Here is a 23915-nt window from a genome sequence, read left to right as displayed (position 1 = left end):
AGATATGGTAGAAGGGAGAGAGGGAGGGAGGAAAGAGAGAGAAGAAGGAAATAAGGGGAGGGAGGAAGAAACAAAGGAAGGAAGGGCTAAACATGAATAAAGGAAGGCCACACAAGATGGGATTTGACAGTCTCTGTGGTCTCTTCTAGCTAAAAATACATGATTTCTATGGCATTTAAATGAATATAGTTATGTATTTCCCAAATTGTTTTTTTTAAATAGCTAGAAATTCATGTATAAGCATCATAACAAATGGAGCAATGTATGGTTAATGAACCATTTATTTTACTATTGGCCATTGACTCTTGCTTTCTTAAACTTTAATATCCTCTCACAAATGTACAGATATCCCAGTCAATGTATATAATCACAGAATTCTTGCTTTCTTCAATAGACTACCTTTAATAACTACCTTTGTTACCCATTGCAAAGTCACCTACTCTCTGGTCTTCATCTATAAAATGAGGTGGTTGAAGGTGACAAATTCCAGGGATCCTTCCACTTACCTCTAAATCTTGAGTTTCTCATTAAAATGAGGTGAAATGGCCAGATCAGATCACCAGTGTCAGAGGTACCTTTGGTGTTTGGGTTAATGCCTCCAGCAAGGATAGCAGGTGATAAAATGCCCCAGTTATGTCACATGCATGATTGCGCTCTCTTTGTAACCCCAACCCTTTCTATTCCTGCTGTTATTGTGTAACAGGAATGACTTTGGTTGAGCGTGATTGGATTTTATTATTTCTTATTTAGCCTCAAAGTATTTCTTTAAGAGAGTCCATACGTTTATTTCTGAACTTTGTTTATCCTGACGATAAACCATGTACTATAAACCTAGACTGAATCCTTCTTTCTTTCTTTCAATTGAATATCATCATTTCTTTGACTAAATTTTTGTTTTTATTACTTTACCTATTCATGTTTATTGAAAATTAGGACAATGTGGACACTGCCAATTACTAGGAATGATGATAAAATAGACAATTGAGTGCCTAGATGTCAAAAAAAAAGGCTTATACTTCATGTATCATTCATTGTTGTGTTTATTATCGCACAAGCCTGGTGTGTCTAGTATGATCTCTATCTCAACTCTCAATAGTATGTTGCATCAAATTAATATGATATAAAATTAATGAGTTAACAAATATTTATTGCACACCTGCAATATATCAGGCACTATGGTTAACACTAAAGAGAGTATCAACATTTTTTTTTAATAATCCCGAGAGGGTTTTAAAGTAAAAGGTTGATCTGGCATTGCTGGCCAAAATGAATGGGAGGGTGATCAGTGGCCAATTTCTCCTAAGTTGTTTATCTGAATCTAAATCTTCCAAGTCTGATTCCTAGATACCCATGAGGAAAGAAGAGCTTCTGGAACTGTTTTATTTTAAAGGAATAAGCTGAAAACTATCCTGGTTTCCAGCTGACAAACTGAATTAGACAATGAATGAGCAATTTTCTTTTAGAAACTTTAACTTGAATTTCTGTTTCCAAGTAGATAATATTGCTTTCTACATTACTTTTTCAGAATTTGTGAATTTATATATAATGAATATATCTCAAGAAGGAATAACAATTTGTGAATGAGGATTGATTATTGGTTTCTTGTATTTTGTGTGAGCTGGTAATAAATGCAAGTGTTGAGGGATCATAGGTACTTGGAAAATTCACTAAATTTCAAATATAGTTTTTATTGAAACATATCCTTGAAATGAAGGTCGAGACCTCTTTAAACTTCTCTTTGGCTTTAGTAGAAAGGGAGATAATTTTGTGAATTTGTGAACCTTTGTTTCTGCCTCAGTATTTATCAATTATAGCACAAATCACACTCATGCCTATGCCCGTGCTCATGCACACACACATATATACAGAAAATCCTTTACATTTTTCTTTGATGTGTTCTTTCAATTCAATAAAAGAAGACCATGTCTTATGTGCTTTCTGGGTGGCCACATAATGACTGGTTCCTAAGGTTACATTGTGTGCAGTAGGACATGCTGTTTTTCTCCTCATCAAAGTATTTCTTTGGTGCTTTTTGTCAATTCCAAAGATCATAGCCATAAGAACACTGGATCAAAAGATTTCAAGCAAGAAGGAACTGTAGAAATAATCTAGTTCAATTCCCTCATTTTGCAAAGAAAGAAACAGACTCCGAGAGGTGCAGGGACTTGCCCAACATCACTCAGTTAGTTGTAGAGCCAGATCTTTCAACTCCAAGACTGTCCATCTTTCCACAAGACATCCACTGAGGGTAAATGCATCCAAAAGTAGTCATGTTCTATACGTGTTATGCAATGGGGTTCAGTCAATGTACAAACCAGACACTTGAACAATTTAGCAATGTTACAAAACAACTTGAAAGACTTTATCAGTGCTTGGAATTTGGACCACCACCTGATTCTGACTAACTGTGCCTTTGCCTTCCGGGGGTTCAGCAGTTTATTTTAGTAATCTCTCAGTGAGATTCCTGCAGGTGGGCAGCCTGCCTGCCTTATGCAGTATGCTGGAAATGCTAACAGACTGTGAGCCTTTTATTATCCTCAAGGGACTGATGTGTTCAACTATTTTTAAACAGAAACTGCTTGAATCAAGTGAATTGGATTCATTGTTGCTGCTGATAGGAATTTTGTTGTTGGAAGTTTTTGTTGTTCAGAATTTAAAAGATAAATAAAGGGGGGGAAAGAAACCTAATTTGTCTTAGTTATGAGGGAAGTTCTTACATATATGAAGTGCATTAGAACCTCTTGGCAATATTGGTGTTAATAAAAGGATGACCACACATATTTTTAGAATAGATTTTGGCAATATTTACTCTTTTTTTTTTAATTTAGAGGCTTGTTCTGGGTGTTTTTTTTTGGTTGTTGTTGTTTTGTTTTTCCAAAACATGGGAGTACTAATAAATAGGTTTGGTTTTTTCTTCTGAGGGATTTCACAAACACTGATTTTATGTATCTGCTTTTTGTTCCTTTCTTCCTATAGAGAGTTTCTCATTTAATTGGTCACAATAGAGAACAAGAGCACATTTTAAGTTATTCATTACATTTATTAGAGCTTTGTGTTATCTCTTCTCAATATAAAAACAGATGAGTATACTTATATTTATTTCTCTTTAAACTAGGTTCCTTTTTACTTGTGTGTCCTTCAATTGATATTTTCCCCTGAGTCTAGAGCCCTCAATGGGAGAATGTGGTGGGAAATTCTATTCTTTTGTACCTGAGGATATTTCAGTAATTCAGAGGGCCTCCCTGGGTCTCAGCTTCCTATTTGTAAAAGGAAGGGTTTGGGGTTAGTAGACTTTTGGGATCCTTTTTGAGTTGTATGTTGCTGATTCTAGGGTATGTTTTCTCATCTGTGTGGTACACTCACTTTCTTCAGTGCTGCAAATTTCAGCATATTCATGCCCTTTTATTATCCACTGAAATTGCATTCTTCCAAGTTACAAATGATCTCTTAATGACTAAATCTAAAGACCTTTTCTCAGTTTTTATCCTTCTTGACCTCTCTGTGGGCTTTGAGCATGTTGATTGTGATATACAAGATTCTCTCTCAATGCTGGGTTTTAATGACTGCTCTCTCCTGCCTCTCCTTCATCCTCCCTGACCCCTCTGTCTTAGGGTCCTTTGCTAATTCTTCATCCAACCAGGGCCCTAATTTTTTAACTCTTATCTTCTCTCTTGAAATCAATAATAAATATTTGGTCCAAGCCTGAAGAATGGTAAGTGCTAGACAATTGGAGTTAAATGACTTGCCCAGGTTCATAGAGCTAGGAAGTCCCTGAGACCAAATATGAACCCAGGAATTCCTATCTCTGGACCTGGCTCTCTAACCACTAAGATACCTAGCTATTCCAACCTGATCCTCACCCTCTTCACTTTTCCTTCTATACTGTCTTACTTGTTGATCTCAACTCCCATGAGTTCGATTATCATTTCTTTTTTAATTTAAATTTATTTATTTGTTACATTAAAATATCCAGGTAATTCCTTCCCTTCCTCCCCTCCTCCCATTAGAAAAGGCATCATTTGACAAAAAAAAATAATTGCTTATATAAAATGATGTCTTACCTATTTAGAAAAGGCATCATTTGACAAAAAAAAAATAAGTGCTTATAAACGATGTCTTACCTATTTTGATCAGTTCTTTCTCTGGAGGTAGACTCCATTCTTCAGACTATTTCAGTTGCTGTACTTAATGTTCTTTTCATTCTACTTATTTTGTTCTTCATAATTTAACATAGGTCTTTCCATGATTTCCCAAAATTAGCCTATTTGTTAATTCTTATAGAGCAGTAGCAATTATCATTTCAATGAAGATGATTCTCAAGACTATAAATTGATATGCATACCCTGAGTCTCTCCTGAGTTCCAGTCCTTCATTACCAACTGCATTTTCTTGCCATCTCACACTGAAATATTTAGAGCAATCTCAAACTCAACATATCCAAAGGAGAGAGAACTTGTTATTTCCCACTATACTTTTTCCTCTTCTAAATGTCCCTGTTACCATAATCCTCCAAATTACCTAACCTCCCAACTGGAATCCTACTCCACTTCTCACTCTCATGCACAACTTCACATTCAGTCCCTTACCAAATCTTGTCATCTATACTTTCATAACAAATTTTATGTGTTCCCTTCTCTCTATTCACAATTCTACCACTGTGATTTATACTCTCTCCATTTCTCATTTAGACCACTACAACAATATTCTAATTGGTCTCCTTGCTTTATCTCTTCCAACTTAAGTCCATCTTCTACTGAGCTACCAGATGATTTTCCTAAAGCTTAAATCTGCCCATGTCATCATTACTCAATGGATTCCAATGGTTCCATGCTGTCTCCAATTAATTTACTTTGTTTTGCATTTCAAAATCTTGCCCCTTGATACTTTTTTGTTTTCTAATATTTTTCTTTTCTCCACACATTTAACAATACAGTTACCTCGTTAACTTGCTGTTCTTTGCATGCAGATCTCCATCTGGACTCTTGGCTTATGCTGACTATTTCCTATATCTACAGTGCTCTCCCTCCTCACATCTACTTCTTAGATTCCTTGCCTTCTTTTGATATACAGATTAAGTGCCTACCTTTTTCAGGAAGGCTCTTTTAGTTTCCTTTGTCTCATAAACACCTCAGATGCTAGTGTCTTCCCTTCTGTGAAAATCTCCCAGCCACTCTGAATATGTCTTGTAGTTATTCATTGGTTATGTGTTATGAGTTAATTGAGAGCTATGACTGTTTTTGCCTTTCTTTGAGTCCCCAAAACTTAACACAATTCCTAACTGATTTTTCTAGTCTCCCTGGACATTATACTAAATTCTACCTGCTGCAACCTAACCATGCTGACTTTCTCTTTGTTCCTTACACATATCATTCCATCGCTCATCTCTATAGCTTTGCACTGACCATCCTACATGCCTGAAATGGCGACTCCTGCCTTAATCTTTTCTTGATAGATTCCTTTTCTTTCTTTAACACATAGTTTAAGCAATGTCTTCTACATATAAAGTCTTTCCGGATCTATCCCATCCAAAATGCCTTTCTTTTAATTATTTTACGTGTATCTATGGTAATTCACTTTTCCTCATAGGCTATCTATGTACACACATAAGTATATGTGTGTGTAAATATGTATATTATATACATATATATGTGTGTGTATGTGTGTGTATTTGTGTGTTGCTCAGTCCATTCAATGTGATCTCCTTGTGAACTGGAATTATTTCATTCTTTGTGCTTTTATCACCAGCACCTAAGTGTAGTTTCCAGGAGTAGATAATTCATAGATACTTATTGGTCAATTCATTGATTAATAAATGCTTGTTGAATGTTAAATCCATTCATTCATTGACTTTTCCTCTTGTTTTTTCACACTTCTTTAAAAATGATTCTCTTATATTAAGGTCTTTCCTCTAGGCTTCTTAATTAGTTCTTGCAAACATTCAGGTTTGTTGGATGAAAATGATGAGGAAATCCAGACACTACTAAATGAAAAAAGTAGAACTCCACAGAACTTACCAGCAGGATAGTTTGTCTACCTTATAAGAAGGCAGCATTTACCTCCATCAAAAGTAAAGTGCAAGTGAAGCTTAGAAAGATGTGGGACTCTTTTCTTAGTCAGAAAGCAGATGAAATCAAGTTTTATGATGATAGTAAAAGTCCAGAGTAATTCTGTGATGCTCTGAAAGCTATTCATGAGCCAAAGAGCTATGGTGCATCTCAGCTACTCATCACAGATGGAGCCACACTGATCATGGTAAGGATATGATTGTAGACAGAGGGGCTGAACACTTCCTCAGCATCCTCAATAGATTGTCATCAACCAGTGCCACTGATCATATGCCTCAGTTTGAAGTTAATCTCTCTCTAGCCGAACTTCCAACTGAAGAAGAGGTTTAGAATGTCATTAGACTTCTCCTATGTAGCAAAGACCCTGGTGCTGATTCTATTCTAGCAGAGATATACAAGACAAAGAGCCCACTGCTCACACAAAAGCTGAGTGAAACCTTCTGGCTTATATGTCAAAGGGATGTTACCTTCCAGGAGATCAAGGATGCCTCCATCATTTATCCCTCTGAAGGAAAAAAAATAGGTTGTCCTGTGACAATAGGAGTGGGGGACTCTCTTAGTCATTTCAGGCAAGATTCTTGCCAAAATCCTCTTTAATCAGCTAACCCTACGCATGGAAGATGATCATCTACCTGAGAGCCAGGATAGCTTCAGAAAGGACCAAGGAACAGTTCACACGGTGTTTGCTGCCAGGAGCAGAACAGAAGTTGTACATAACATTCATTTGATCTGACCAAGGCCTTTAACAAATGTCACTTGTGAGGGCTTGTGGGAGATTGTGGCAAAATTTGGTTGCCCGGAGAAATTCATCAGTATTATACACCAGTTTCACAGTGGCAGGTTTGCATGGGTTCTGGATAATGAATAATACTCTTGTGCTTTTCCAGTAACCAGTGGCACAGGGCTATGTGCTTGCTCCCATGATTCTTAGCATGATGTTTTCAGTATTGTTGTCAGACTTTTACCAAGGACAAAAATGGCAATAAGGCCAACTTTTGCACTGATAGTAAATTATTTAATTTGAAAAGGCTACAAACTAAGACTGAAGTAAAGTTGGTGAATGAGCTTCTGTTTAAAGATGATTTTGCAATCAGTGAAGCCTTTGAGACTGAAATGCAACAAAGCATGGATCAGTTCTCTACACTAATTTTAAAAGCCTGATAATTGACAACAAGAAAATAAAGCTTCTCCACCAGCCAGCATCCTACCATCCATATGTGGAACTATCTTATAGCAAATGGAGAAATTTTAGTGGATAAGTTCACATACTGTGGCTGATACGTAACAAGGATATACATATAGATGATGTGTATGATACATGCATTGCTAGAACTAGCTCAGTGTTTGAGAGGCTCTAAAAGAAACTATGGGGGGGGGGGGAGAGGTATTATGCTATCTACCAAACCGAAGGTCTACAGAGCTGACGTCATTGCTGTATGCCTGTGAAATCCAGACAGTCTACCAACTCTATGCCAGAAAATTAAGCCATCTATATTTCAACTATCTTTGAAAGATTTTGAAGATCACCTGGCAAGATTTGGTACTAGAAAATGAGATCCTTTCTTGAGTTGAACTGCCAAGAATTCAAACTCTACTGCAGAAAGTGCAATTCTGATGGACTGGCCATGTTGTTCGAATGCCTGATGTATATTGTTTTGCAGACATCTTCCATAAGGCAAGCACTCATACAGAGGTCAGAAGAAGCAATAAAAGGACACTCTAAAGGTCTTTCTGAAGAATTTTGTTATGCACCATAAGACATGGAGACATTAGCACAGGACCATCTAGCATGGCATGACAATTTCAAAAGAAGTTCTGTGCTCTGCAAATAAAACAGTATTGCAGTAACTGAAAAGAAACACAAGATGCTCAAATATAGAGACATCACAATCCCAAAGGTTTACATGGACTATTTGTGCTCAACATGTATTTTTGTGCTTACAAACTCACATTGTTCTGATCAGCCACTGTAGGACACATTGATAATGAAATCATTTGGGTCATCTTCTAGTTTGTAGGACAACAAAGCCACATAGACCTAAGTGAAGTTCTTCTACAGTATTATCCATTCTCTATCCCTTACAGCATGACTATGTCCACTTCCCTTTCTGATCATACATTTCCTCAGATATTATATTTTATGCTTCTTCTCATCAATCCCAATCCCAATCATCAATCCCAATATATTTTAGTTGTTTACACCTACCATACACCCACTATTCTTGAGAATATGTTGCCTATATATGCCATGTTCAAATTTAGAATTGAGTTAAAAATAAAAATATCTGTATGTACATGTATATAAAAAGATTGGAATAGGCTGACATAGTGTTAAATACTGGTCTTAGGATCAAATACTTTGGTTCAAGTTCAGATCTGACCCTTTTCTGTGTTACCCTGACCAAATTTGTTTATATATTCTTGCTCCGTTTTATTACCTTTAAATGTATATTATATTATGCACAAAATATATAATATAAAATTTAAAAAATTACATTTCCTAACTTAAAAGATTCTTGTGAGAAACATACTAAGTAAACCTTTGGATATGTAAGTTATCTTTATGAATGCAAGCTCTATAGAGTATTTTGATAATAAATGCTTCTGATTCTAGTGATCTTTGAAGTCATTACAGTTAATCTGTATCTGTACTGAAATAGGACTTGGTTAGAGACTGCCTAGATGTAAAGGAAAATACCCCCAAGGGCTCTGTTGATACTCAGAATAATTTGTTATGATTCACATCAGCACAAGGGAACATTCATTCATTCATGATTTATTAGTTCCTTATTACGTGCAGAGGATTATTCTGTGTTCTGAAAGATATTTCATAAATAGCAAATTGCTTCTATCACATGAAACTTACAGACCAGTCCAATGAGTGGCAGGGTGGATATATCAAAATGGTATAAAATTGCTAAGATAATTCTGAATCAAATATATTAAGGAGTACATAAAGGTGAGATATGTTATGTGAGGTTTAGGAAGAAAATGAGCAGTCCCCATTATAATCATTAAGGAAAGGTTCATGTAGAGGTATGATCTTAAAGGAGAAATAAAATTTTAATAATCAGGGATGAGGAAAAGAGAACAATCTACATACTCTTAACATGGGTATGCAGGAAGCGTAGTATTGGATATATACAGGAAGAGACAGTAAACTGGTTGCCGTTTGCTGGATTATACTGCTAGAATATAATGTATATGTTAGGGAAGAGTAGAAGTTAAGACCATAAACAATGGAAGGTTTAAAATTCTGGAGGATTATGAAGGTTAGACTAAGAATCCTGAACTTTATTCAGTAATCAGTAAAATGTGGTTTAAAAATACTATTTGATCAGAGAAGTAACATTACTGTACTTGTATTTCCACTTTTCAAGAAATATATAATCACACATTACTTTTTACTCTTGCTATGTTATTTATCCACCTAATTTATCAACCATACATTGCCAATAAGATTAATTTTATGAAGGAGAAGCTAGGTAGCATAGCAGATAAGAGCACCAGGGCTGGAGTCAGGAGGACCTAGAGTCAAATCTGTAGTGAGACATTTCTTAGCTGTGTGACTCCTGGCAAATCACTCAATCCCAACTACCTAACCATTACCCCTTTTCTTTTTTTTATGAACCCTTACCTTCTGCCTTGGAATCAATTGATTCCAAGGCAGAAGAATGGTAAGGGCTAGGTAATGGGGGTCAAGTGACTTGCCCAGGGTCACACAGCTAGGAAGTGTCTGAGGCCAGATTTGAACCTAGAATCCCCATCTCTGCGCCTGACTCTCATTCCACTGAGCTACTCAGCTGCCCCCCATTGCCCCTTTTCTGTCTTGGAACTGACACTTAGTATCAGTTCTAATATAGAAATTAGAGGGGTTGTTTAAGATTACTTTTATGCCATTTTAAAAATTCAAATAATTTTTTTCAAAATATATTCATCATGTGGTATTCTCTAATGTGCAACAAGAGGAATGCTGATGTTAAAAAGATGGGTTTCTGTTTTCAGAGAATAAGTTAGGGTCATTGAAAGTGACACATGATGTACTAAATGCAGTATAGCTTAATTTGCTTTTCTTATTTAATTCTGGTCCCAATTCATTATTTATCTGCAATATTTTTCAAAAGTGTATGAGAATGGCTGCCTTGCTAACTTGATGTCACAAGCTAGAGAATATACCTTCTTTTCCAGCTAATTTGTTTTTTCTTTCTATTGGTTTTTTCCCATGAGGATTTCTAGATTAGTCTCTATAATAACCATAAATCTCAACAAGTAAATTGTGTGGTATCCTAGGGCTTGAAAGGAAAGTTCAACCATGCTCATGGAACAGCTCCTACTATTGATGAGTAAAGAAGTTTCAATCGATTGTGTTTCCAATGTGGTCCAGTGAGCTTCTCCATAGGCTGTCTAGTGGCTCCTTGCTCTTGGAGACTCACCATATTGGTTCTGGACTTTATTCTGATGCCTAATCAGCTTTTACCCACTAAATGCTCAGAATTTCCCAGCTTAAGCAATCCACCCTGAGCTTCTCCATCATTAAGGATTACCAGCATGTACCATCATGCTTGATCAAATATCTGCCTTTTGATTCAGCAAATATGTTTTAAATATCTACTTAATATACAAAGCATTGTGCTTTTCAATTTTACTCTTATCTATGCAAGGCTGATAATCCACAGCTGGAGCTAATAGACTCAGTATGGACAAAAAGGTTTGACAGAATGTTGACTGTTAGGTTTTGAGTAAATTTGAATATGTAGAATATAATATAATGGAATGAATGTCAAGTAGACTTGAATTTGCAGCCCACCTCTGACTCTTGACATGAACAAGTCTCTTATTCTCTCTAATCCTTCTTTGATAATCTATAAAATGTGGGAAAGTACACATTTCTTAACCATTTCATGGTATTGTGAAGAACAAATGAATGTTTTTAAGGTACTTTGCAAACTTAAAAAATGTGCTGGGTAATTGTAAGTTGCTGTACTGGTAGTGGTGGTGGTGGTGGTAGTAGTAGTGGTAATAGTAATAATGGTGATGGTGGTGGTGGTAGTCACATTAGGAGGGAGGGACATATTAAAAGGGAAAGCTTTATGAAGAAAAATAGATTTGAGATTGATATAGAAGGAAAATCTGGTATACAGGTCCTTACTAATGTCTCACCGAGGAGAAAAGTCACCCATTTCTTTAAGGCACGAGAGAAGGATATATGAAAAGAATATGCTGAGAACTTTTGAAATATGGAGAATAGAAATTGAAGGAACTGAACTGGAGGGCCTCAATTTCAATAAAGTGTGAGTCAAAATCATCTACTATGAATCTGGGTAGGAGGATTAAGAAAAGCAGAGTGAATTCAAAATAGTCAATTCAGGAAACGAGTTAGGGAATCTCGAAAATACAATAAAAAGATTTCTGAGCACCAATGAGGATTCAACAAAAAGAATGAAGCAAAAAAATTGGATGAAATCAGTCCTTTCTGAGACTATTTCTAACAATGTTTAGCAGCCTAGGTACAAGACTAGAAAAGTCAAATTGTGGGAGTTACAATTCTATATTTGAAGTTGAGTTTTGGACTGCATTAATTTCATCTAAGGTTTACTAAATATAGTTTAGCTATATGTGCCTATTTTGTGTATGTGTGTTTCAAGCAGATGGCTCTAAATGTCAGTGCAAATATGCAGCTTCTTGGAGGGGATTCCATTGTTATATCTGTGATATGAACATTTGGCACAAAGAAGAAACCAGAAATGTTCTTATTAAGCTTGGGATCCTGCTTTTTTCTCACATATTTTTCCTTTCAGACAATTTTTGTTATCTTTTCAATTGTTAGAAAATATGATTTGCATCCTCTTCCCAACTCCTGATTACTTCTTCCATTGCTAGCTACTTGGGTTGCCAGATCTGCTCCAAAACTTTGGCTCAAGTAAGCAAAGAAACCTGAATGACTTCAAAATAAAGGAGCCTTGAACACAGTAGATAAAAGAATAGCTTTCATGCTCAAGATTACTAAGACTCTTTCTGGAGTAATGGAATGCTAGTTTAGATGAGGGCATGCAATGATTTCAGTCTCTAGCTTACATATTCAGCAAGAGAAACTGGGAACAATTTATCTACATAATGTCCACATGCATTTTATCAATGAAATACCTTACTTCCAAAGGGTAATGGGATATAATAAAGAAAGAAAACCAGAATCTAAAAATATTAATCATGATTACATGAATATATATACATATACACTTATTGAATAGAGCTAAATTGAATATTCTCTAACACACCTAATATTTAAAGCTCTTGCTTTCAGGAAATTTCCAAAGGCACATACATACACACTCATGCACACACATGAAATAGAGCACTGTATATCATATGTACTAAAGAGAATTTATCAAGTGACAAGATTTTGTGTCCCTATACCAAGGATTATCCAGATAAAAGTAATAACTCACATTTTCAAAGTCTATTAAAGTTTATAGGGCACATTTTTCATAATTACCATTGGAGGTGTTATTATTATCTCCATTTTACAGGAAAGGAAACTGAGGCTTTAAAAGGTTATATGATATGCACAAGACCACACATTCATGATTCCAATCCAGATAACCCAGACTAACAAAAATCAATCATCCACTACATAATTCCTTTAGACTTTATTCATTGACTGAATTCTCTAGATGTAGAACTTCTCTCTTCTCTACTTGTATCTCTGTTATAACTGAAATAACCCAATTCCTTCAATAAGTGATTATTGTGTGAAGAAAATTGTCGAATGAACTATGGGATTATGCATTTAGATAATGCATAAGGAGTCCTGTACTTATGGAGCTTGCAATTTTGTAACAGGATATGACACATATACAAACAATGGATCTGTTACCCAAACTTTTGATCTTTTAAGTGCCAACTCCTTGAAATCATGACTATTTTGTCATCTTTAGCCCTAATGCCTAATCACAGTGTTAGACAGATAGTAGGTTCATAATAAATGCTTCTTGATTGGATTTAAATTGGGTACTTCCTCCAATGATGCAGATCAGGGTCCATCTAGACCTCATCCTGCATAACTCTTACTCATGTCTACCATCAGTCCACTACTTCACAGGTAGAAAAAAAAATGCTGGCTTCAGAGTTAGAGTGAGATTCCAATCCCAACTGGAATGTTTACTACTCAGAGACTTCCTAGCTAAATGACTTTAGGTAAGTCGTTTAACCCTATTTTCCTTAGTTTCATCAACTGTAAAAGGAGTTGGAAAAGGAGATGGCAAACCCTGTCAGTATCTTTGCTAAGAAGAATTGAACATGACTGAACAACAACAAAAAACTATGGGTTAGTCACTTACTCTCTTTGAGACTTAATTTCCTAAACTATAACATAAGGAATTTGAACTGGTTAGTCTTTGAGGGAGATCCTTCTAATTCTAGAGATATCATGTCCACATTTTATTTTGTGCTGAAGGGTATAAGGGAGCTATATTTCACCCTGACAACTACCTTTAAGATATCAGACCTGATGTACTGTCCTATACAAGTCATTTAACCTCTCACAGGCTTTATTTCCTTTTCTATAAGACCTGTTTCACAGGACTGCACAGCGAGGTGGCACAGTGGATAGACCAGGGGACTTGAAATCAGAAAGATTCATCTTCCTAAGACCAAACCTGGCCTCACATACTTACTATCTGTGTGATCCTGGACAAATCACTAAATCCCAGTTTTTTCACTTGTAAAATGAGCTGGAAATGGAAATAGTAAACCATTCCAGTATCTTTGCTAAGAAAACTCCAAATGAAGTCATGAAGACATAGAAAATCCCAAATGGGATCATGACTAAACATGGCATAATGACCCTTCATAGGATTATTGTAAAGAACACATGAAATTTCATATATAAAGCACTTGCTTACATTAATTTATTTTATAAATGCTATCATCATCCTCTTCTTCATCACTGTAATCATCATCATTGACCACTTCTGTTGGTTAATGTGGGGAAGAATTACATCAACAGAGGAACTTTAAAAATCATTAGGATATAGTGAGACCCTAGGTTTATGGACACAGATGATGGCTTTACCTTTGCTTCCAATTGGTATTAGATCATAGAAAACAAAAGAGGATATGGGATATGGGAAGATGATGAGGAAGAATGAGAAATGAATTTCTAGAGGAATGATTCACAAGAATGATGATTTTTTTTAATATAGGTGAAATACATCTAAGAAGAAACAAAAAAAAGTACATATTGGAGATATGCAGACCTGCTCAAGAGAGCATTAAATTGAAGAATGAGGATAAAGGCAATTACTAGCCACATATCACTACAAAACCATATTTTGCATTAGATATCATTAACATGGCAATAATAAAATGATTCTAGCAAATTATATACAAATTTAATAACATGTCAATGGCATTATATCTAAATTTTAAAGGACACATTAACAGAATTGCTAAAGGATACAAATAAAAAAAAAACATTAATAGTTACCTTCTATAATATTTCTCTTTCAGAATACAATAATACAGATAGGAAGATAAATTTAAGAATTCACAAGAATACTGAAAAAAAGATAAGAATTAAATGGGTATATATTAGAGAATTTACTTTATGTAGAAATGTACATGAGGAATATTCAAATTTGAGTATTTGTGATTTCATGTGTCACCTTTGACATAGACAATGCTTAGATTATCAAGACTAAAGATAAAATGTAAATTATGCTTTTACAAAATGTGATGGAATTAAAACAATATTAGAAAGATAAATAAATATTATTAAACGATGAGATTTGCTTAATAATGATTGGGCCAAACACCAAATTATTGAAATAACAAACAATGTTGAAGGTAATGACAACTTATTAACATTTATGCAAGACAGCTAAAAGGGTTATTAGAAATAAATTTATTTTCTTCACTATATTAATAAAAGAGAAAAAGAAACAATGAGTTTTCATTGCATATTATCTATTAGAATGCTAGTATCATTTTTTTTCAAACACAATAAGCTGAAAAGAAGTCTTGATTACTATAATCAAATGGCAAATTAAAAGAATTAAAATGGGGGGAAAAGCAATACCAACCAAACACTGCTGAATTAGTGAGCAAAACACAAAGCTGTTTTATTTTTTAAATGTCACTATAGTTTACATACATTTAGCTAATTTAACTGAAACAAAGAGAGGAAAACAAGATCAATAAAAATTTAAAATAAGAAGATAGAAACCAAAACAAATAGTGAAGGTTTTTAAATAGAGAATATGACAAAATGATATTTCATCAAAGCAGAAAAAAATAAAAGTAATGAATATTAATAAAAAGTGAAATACTCAAATTAGCTAAACAATAGATTATTCCAGTCATTAAATATCAGAAAAATGGAGCAAACAACTTATGAAATGTTCAGATGAAAAAAGATATTCATTCAGTAGTGAATTCTATCAAACATCCTTTTACTATATAAAGGATTTTCAAAATTAAAGATAGACAGCATTCTACATAGTGCTTTCTTTCTATGACCCAAATATGATTCTCATTCCCAAACAGGAAAAAGAGAGGCAGAGAATGGGAATTATAAACCAATATCAAGAATTAATCTAAAAGGATAAAAAAAACAAAATACTGTCTAGTAGAATGAAGTATTACATTTTAAAACTTCATTTTGATTGTTGACTTTATACGCAGAAGTGGTAGGTGGTATGATATTAGAAAACTTATATAATAAATTATTCATTAAAAATGACCATTAATATAATAAATCATTAATAAAAATGACTATGTCAACAAATACAGGAAAATTTTCATTAAATACTATCCTCATTTACATTAAAATGTTTATGAATATAGGAATATAAAAATACCACCAAAGTATAGGAATAAAGAGAATTTTCCTTGTCACACAAATCCAAGCTCCTTAAAAATATATTTGTACATATATGTTTCACACACACAGTCATACAGACACAGACACACTTTTTTTCCTCTCAGTGTTATAGCTGGCTCTGAGGTTGAGTTCTGGATATGATCATAAATATCAGGATTTTACTCTGTTTTAATTTCTACGTGGTCGAGGGACGAGAATTAGGATATGTTTCTTCTATATACATATAAAACCTAGGCGTGGAACTGTGTCTGATTCTCTTGGTGTGTGTTTGTTTCTAGTAAAAAAAACATATTGGTGGATTCTGGTTTCTAATCTATTCATCTCTCCAATTCATTTTATGAGTGAGTTCATCCCATTCATATTCACAGTTATGATTACTGTTTATTACCTTCCATTCTATTTTCTTCTGTTTTTCCTTCTCTCTATGTATTCTATTCATTCTTTAAAGCCTGTTTTGCTTATAACTACAGCCTCCCTTAATTCATCTTCACTTTTATCACCTGCCCTTTCCTTTTATTCCCTTATCCTCCTCCTTCTCTGTTGAGGAAGATAGATTTCCATACCTTCTTTGAACCTATTCAGATGAAGGGTGGGATTCAAGCATTTCTCAGGTCCCTTACCCCCATTTTCCCTTCTACTCAAAAAATTCTTCCTTTTGTGCCTCTTTTCTATGCTAATTTCCCCCATTATTTCTCTCCCTTCTCCCTTTTCCCAGTACATCTCTTTCTCCCCTTTCCAATTTTTTAGATCATTTCATCATATTCCACTCACTTCTGTGCCTTCTGTGTAGAGTCTTTCTAATGGTCCTAATAATGATAAAGTTCTTAAGGAGTTACATGTCTTATTCCCATACAGGAATGTACATAGTATAACCTTATTGAGTCCCTTATGATTTCTTTTTTCATGTTTATTTTTTTATGCTTCTCTTGAGTTTTCTGTTTGAATGTCAGTTTTTCCATTCAGGTTTTGTCTTTCCAACAGGAATGCTTAAAAGTCCTCTGTTTCATTAAATATCCACTTTCCCCTGAAAGTTTCTACTCAGTTTTACTGTGTATAATATTTTTTTGTTGTAATTCTTGTTCCTTTGCTTTCTGGAATGGTATATTCCAGGCTTTCCACTCTCACAATGTGGAAGCTGCTAAATCTTGTGAGATCCTGACTGAGACTCCATAATTCATTATTGTTTCTTTCTGCCAGTTTATAATTTTTTTCTCCTTGACCTGGGAGCTCTGGAATTTGGCTACAACATTACTGAAAACTTTTCATTTCGGAATCTTTTTCAGGACATGATTAGTGAATTCTTTCAATTTCTATTTTATCCTCTGGAGTTAAGATAGAGCAGTTTTCCTATATAATTTCTTGAAACAGGCTCTTTCTTTGATCATGGCTTTCAGGCAGTTCAATAAATCTCAAATTATATCTCCTCAATCTATTTTCCAGGCAGTTCTTTTCCATTGAGATGTGTCACATTTTCATTTTTTTCATTCCTTTGACTTTTTTTATTCTTTCTTAATGTCTCATGGATGGCAGCTAGGTGGCACAGTGGATAGATAAGTTGGTGAGGAGACAGGAAGATGTGAGTTCCCATCCAACCCTCGACATTTATTATCTGTGTGACTGGTCAAGTTACTTAACCCTATTTGACTTAATTTTCTCATATGTAAAATAAGCTAAAGAAGAAAATGACAAATCACTTCAGGATCTTTGCAAAGAAAATATACCAAAACAACCTCATTTCATGACAACTTGGACATGACTGAAAATAATTAAATAACAACAACAAAACATCTTATGGACTCATTAGTTTCTTCTCCAATTCAAATTTCAAGAAATTATTTTCTTCAGTGAGCTATTATATCTCTTTTTTCATTTGATCAGTTTTTCTTTTTAAAAGAATTATTTTTGTGAAATTTTGTTTCCCTTTTTGGGGGAACAGTTCTGTTTTTAAGGTGCTATTTCCTTTATTGTGTGTGTGACTGTGTGCCTCTATGAATATATAAACTCTTCATAATTTTCTTAAAATCACTCTATTTTCCAATTTTTTCCTCTACACACACTCTTCCAGGAATTCTTGTTGGGTTTCTGTTCACTTTGCGGGGTTTTTTTTTCATTGAGTCTTGTCTTCACTCTATTTTCCAATTTTTTCCTCTACACACAGTCTTCCAGGAATTCTTGTTGGGTTTCTGTCCACTTTGCAGGGTTTTTTTCATTGAGTCTTGTCTTGTAGCAGATTTCATGTTGTCTTCTAAGTTAACACCTCAATCTTCCCTGCTGTCATAGTACTCTTGGTCAGGTTCTTGGTTATAGAGAAGATCCTGTCCTATACCAGTAGAGAGAGTTTATTCACTCAGAATTTCCTATGTTAGAAAAAAAATCACAAATCCCTTTACGCTGAGCTATTAATTAATTAATTATTTCCTATATTTAAAAAATCACAAATCCCTTTATGCTGAGCTATTAATTATATTAACCAGTCCATTCCTTCATCTCCAAATTAAAAGGCTTGGACTATGTGACACTATGGGTATGATGGAAAGAGCACTAGCTCTGGAGTCAGAGAAGCTAGGGTGACATCATACCTCTGATATTTTCTTCCTGAATGACCTTGAACAAATCACTCTACCTCCACAGACCTCAATTTCCTCACCTGTAAAATGAGAAGGTTTTTCTAGATGGCCTCTGATGGCCTTTCTACTTGGTGATCCATGGTCCTATGTTGACCAAATTATCTCAGAGGCCCCTTTGATCCTATATTCTATCATTCTATATCTATGCTTTAACACAGGATATAAAATATGCTATTGATTTTAGCATTTTGCCTTAAACATGGAATCTATTGATACTAGTGCTGACCTAATTAACTTGGAGGCTTCAATGAAACTAAAGAAAAAAGAAATTGTCGATGTAGCTGAAGAGAGTGGTGAGGCTTGGTTCAATTTTCCTTGCAATTTTACCCAGTTTGGGGTAAAGAATTTGTTATGACACATTGTCACTTCTGTCACAATCCTAAAATGTATGTTTCTGTTCTTTATTACAAAAGGAAAACCACTGCAGACGAATTAAAATCCTGGGGGATTGCTACTATTGTGTGTCAGGACTGACCCAACCCAAAACCGACCATGCCCATTGCTGTGTCGAAATGGGGCTGGACATGATTGACACCATCACGTGAGTATCTCAGGAGGGGAGCCCTAAGGGCTTCACAGGACAAATAGCCCCAATACTTAGAGGATGACATAATTTTGGACAATAATTTGTGCCCAATAAGAAATGTTCTCTCATAACAGATGATCAGTCCCATTTAGTATTTTTAATTAATTTTCCTCTTTCAAATACCATTATCTCTATTACCATCCTCCTACCCCACTTTCCTACCTTCATGGGCTTATGGAAGAATTTCTACATGCTAGCTGATTTTTTATATTCATGTGAGAGAGCTGTGGGAGTTTGCACTCTCTGTGCCATAAACTATAGTTTGTGATAAGAGAGAGAGGTTTTAAAGGACAAGCCAGGATGCAAGAGTCAAGGCTGGGGACATGTCTGTCAATCAAGGAGAAGGTTCCAAACAGAATGTTCCCAGGAGTGGCAGTTGGGGGCTCTGGCCACAGAGGAGAAGAAGCAAAAACTGGGCTTTGACTTTAGCTCTGGCTCTGGCAGTTGAGCTGGCCAGAAGAAACCAAGAAACTGGTGACTTTGCCTCTCTCTGAGAATTGAGCTGTTCAGGAGAAACTGAGAGACTTTGGACTTTTGTTTTCTCTCTGGGGTTACGCTGAGAGACCTTGCTGGCTTTGTGAAGAAGAAGGAAGATCTTATCTCTCTAATTGTCTTAGAGTCGCAGTTTGTGACTGGACTACTTTCTCAAACCCTCAAATACTCCCTCATTATAGATTAGGGAAATCCTCATCCCTCTAACCTCAGTTTCCTATCCTGTTATCCCAATAAACCGCTTGACTTGAAAAAGGAAAAGAAAAGAGTATTTTTAAAGTTTACTCAAGGGGAGAGGGAAGAAGTCAAAGGCTTCAAGAACTGGGAGGTGAGGGAGGCAGGAAGGAGAGGGTTGGAGAAGGGAGGGAGTGAAAGGGAGGAAAGATATACTGATCCATCAGCCATCAGTAGGGATCAGTAGGCAAACCCCAGAGCATTCCCCAAAGCAGTTCCCCTGTGTGGCAGCATCCCTGTACTAGCATCCCTCAACATTTCTCATTCCTACCTCCATTACAAACAAGCAGTTTCAGGTTCCCCTCTAACAGTTCTCTAGTCATAAGCCAGAGTAGTCATTGCAACAAAAGAAATTGTTTCCTCAGTTTACCTTTTCTATTTCAAGTTTCAAGTCTTTTAGTCTCAGATAAAACTTTTTAGCATTGTTTCCATGGCATGCTCTTACCCACAAAGTAGCATACTCTGAAATTACAGTGGGGACAACTTACTTGTTCCTGATTACCATGAGAGAGAGTTCCATCTTCTTTAGAAAAAGACGCCTCCAGATTAGCCTCAAGAGATATTTTGTGAAAGTGTATTAGGTAAACTCATTGGGTCTTTTAGGGCCCAGGTGGATTTTTCTATAAGGGAGAAAACATTCTGGAGCAGCAGAGATTCTGTTATCATAGACTTGCCGAAGCTGTTACTTGCAGAAATACTAGAAATATAGCTTGCATCCTGAATTTATAGCAAAAGAGGAGATTTTAGGTTAAATGGAAAACTACCTTTGCTGTTGACTGAATTATTTCTAATGGAGCTCATTATGCTTCTGGGACCAGTTTGGCTAAGCCCTTTGGTTTTAGAACCACATACATCTATTTAAGTCTCCTTTCCCGAATCTAAAAGCCTCCCTCCTATTGGGAGTCTGAGAAGTCTGAGGCAATGCCATACTCAAATCCATTGATTTAATCAAATTGTTAGGAATCATTCCTTTGCATTTAACAAATATTTATTTTAATCTATTTTTTTCTGTGAAATTTTGAGAATTTGGGAAACACTGGCAATTGGTATTGTGGAATGTTCTTTTTAAAATTGTATTTTTAAATAACAAGAAGTTATTTTCTCTCCCTCCACTCCCCTCCCCAATTTAAAAGGAACAAAAAATATATTTGTAAAGAATTTGCAGTCAAGCAAAATAAATTCCTGATTTCTCCATGTCCTAAAATGTATTTCTCATTCTCCATTTTTAATTAGGATATGCTTGCTTTTAAGTAAGACATATTTAAGAAAAGATTCAGTACAAGCAAGTGCATTTAAAAAATGCTCTGATGTGCATAACCATACACATAGATACATTTATAGATCACCATATGCATTTATGAGATATATGTGAATATGTGTAGATTAACAACTTGTCTATCACTTTTAAATTTTAAAAGGCAGCTTCTGGCTTTAAATGATTAGTCAATAGTAACACATGCTAAAGAGAGCATGGGTCCAGATCCTCCTACATTTCTGGCTCCTCATCTTCCCCTTCCTCCATCCACAGAAGTATATATTGAAATCTTTACATAAAAAATATTAAGCTGATTCATAAAAAGCATGTTCATGCTTCACATATCTGCAAACTACAGAAAAGGAACACACACTACTGTCTTCCCATATGTCAGTATTTGACCAACGTTTTGAACTTTCCATTGTAAGATAATAGCTCATTGACAACACTTTCATAAGGATATCTTGCCTTTCTAAAACATGACAGATGCTTTCAAGTATTATGCAGATTTTTATGAAAGGTAAGATGAATTTCCTATCATTGCTTTGAAAGTGAAATTGAATGAAGCAAATATTAAAGTGAAGAGAGAAATTGTGGTAAATGCTTGTGAATCACGGGCTTGTGTTGACTACATATTTGAGTATTTTAATCAAGTGCATTTTTAATATTTAACCAGAAGGAAATGATCTTCTGTCAGATGATTCAGATGCTCATTTCTTTGGAAGATGTTCATAGAAATATTTAGCATTTTTCTTCTCTAACCTTAAAACACAGAGATATTCTCATACACACCTAGTTTCACTGAAGACTGATTTGTGAGGAAAGAACACTTAGTATGCCATTTGTAAAAGGAAGATAAGTAGAGTAGAAAAAAAAATCTTCCAGAAAGTTACATGGGAAGTAGAAGAATTTAGACTACTATGGGACCCATATGAACAATATACAAAAAGAGAACTGTGAGTAGGACAGAGTGAATACAGCAGAACTCAAACATTCCTAAATCTGGATATTGTGATACGTATTCATGCTACCTCAGATCCCATTGACTTTAGGGTCTGTCATTTCATTCCACTGATACATACTGTGCTTGTCACCTATTAATTGCTAATTACCACCCAACAATTGAGGGGTTTTTTAAAGTATATGAAGAATTTTCCATTCCATTATAGGATTAACCTATATTTTGACAGGAACAACTTTTGTTAAATTACTTGTCCAGCAAATACAAAATGAAATATGTCTTTAAAATCCTACTTTGGAGCATGTGTATTCTTTTAATTTTTAAAAATAATATTTTCCCTAGTTATATGTAAAAGAAATTTTACCATTAGTTTTTTTTTTTATTTTGTATTCTTTTTCTAAACATCAATCACGAGAAAGGGCAGTCTCATTAGAAGGACTATAAGAGAGATGAAACTGTATACAAATATAGTATAATCTTTTCAGGTTCAGCTTAACTTTATAAAAGAAAAGTTACTTTACCAAAAGAATAATAAAAATTGTTTGTTTAGTAAAGTCACATTTCTAAAGCCATTTAAGGTTTGCAAAAGAGTTCCCTCACAAAAACTAAGGTAAGATTAAAAGCATTATTATTTTTATCCATATTTCACAAATAAGGAAATGAAAATGAGACATGGAGTAATAGTCTCATTCTCACATTGATAGTATGTTTTTTGTTTCTAAAGTGCCAATCTTAAGGAATAGGGAGATGAGGGCACTTAGTTTTATCAATCTATATTGGAAAAAAACAATTAAAATGATAGCATTTCTCTTGAAGTATCAATTATTTTGACATACATTGACATACATATATATATATATAAATAAACATCAACCCCTAAAACACAGCGAGTAAAGAAATTAAATCACATAACTGAGTCTGGGTAGGTATTTGCATGATAGCTAAAGCTGTAGTGGTGTATAACTAGAGCAAAGATAGCTACATCTCAATCTGCCTAAGGACTAATGTAAGCATTCTTTTAATAGTAATAATAGTAAAAAGTACTTAACATTTATATATCATTTACTATGTCTCAGGCACTGTGCTGAGAACCTGACAATTTGATCTTCACAACAACTTTTGAGAAGTAGGTGCTAATATTATTCCCATTTTACAAATGAGAAAACTAAAGCAAATAGGAGTTAAATAATTTGTCCAAAGTCACAGCTAGTAAGTATTTGAGGTCATTGAATTAGGCTCTCCTGACTGCTGGCCCAATGCTCTGTCCTTTGCACTGCCAGCTGTTTACTGATGAAAAATAAGTCATTCGTTCAGATGACCATGGGAGTGGTTTTCCCAAGATTCTTGGAATGGAAGGAAAGAAGAAGAAAATTATATCAGTAAAAAATAATGTGGGATTGGAGAGTTCATAATTCATATAGCTATAAGATTTCATCATTTTCTAGTGGATTCAAACCTTCTAGATAATCCAAATGACAAAGATCAAGATGTCTTTTAATATAAGCAAAATATATAATTTATTCAGCAAATTGGGCCAATTTTCTATTCCATTAGGTCTGGGTAGATGATTAAGACATTTAGAAGTAAAAAGGATTTTTTAGGCATCTTCCTGATGCCCCCTCATTTTATTAATAATGAAATTGAAGAACATAGAGGTTAAATTAATAATTTCAAATCTATTCAGGTGGTCAGGGGCAGAGTTGCATTTGAACCTAGATGCTCTGGCTGCATATCTTGCTCTCTTTCCCTCTATAATATTTACCTTTATACAGCAGTGTCCTCAATGGTTTAGCTTCCTACTTCACATTTCATACT

The 23915-nt window shown here is 34.8% G+C and overlaps 1 protein-coding gene across 2 annotated transcripts in view; it reads left to right on the top strand.

Moving 5' to 3' along the window:
- Positions 1 to 23915, top strand: part of ADCY1 (adenylate cyclase 1) — a 367557-nt gene that overhangs the window by 231400 nt on the left and 112242 nt on the right. For both annotated transcript variants that reach the window (XM_056804875.1, XM_056804876.1), the window contains one exon: positions 18986 to 19113. In XM_056804875.1, the coding sequence (XP_056660853.1) occupies positions 18986 to 19113 (128 nt within the window). The remainder of the gene's footprint in view (positions 1 to 18985; positions 19114 to 23915) is intronic.

This window comes from Monodelphis domestica, chromosome 7 (assembly GCF_027887165.1).
Source record: "Monodelphis domestica isolate mMonDom1 chromosome 7, mMonDom1.pri, whole genome shotgun sequence".
NCBI classification, from domain to species: domain Eukaryota; kingdom Metazoa; phylum Chordata; class Mammalia; order Didelphimorphia; family Didelphidae; genus Monodelphis; species Monodelphis domestica.
Note: the sequence above shows the minus strand (reverse complement) of the source record. Positions and strands in the feature narration are given on the sequence as shown.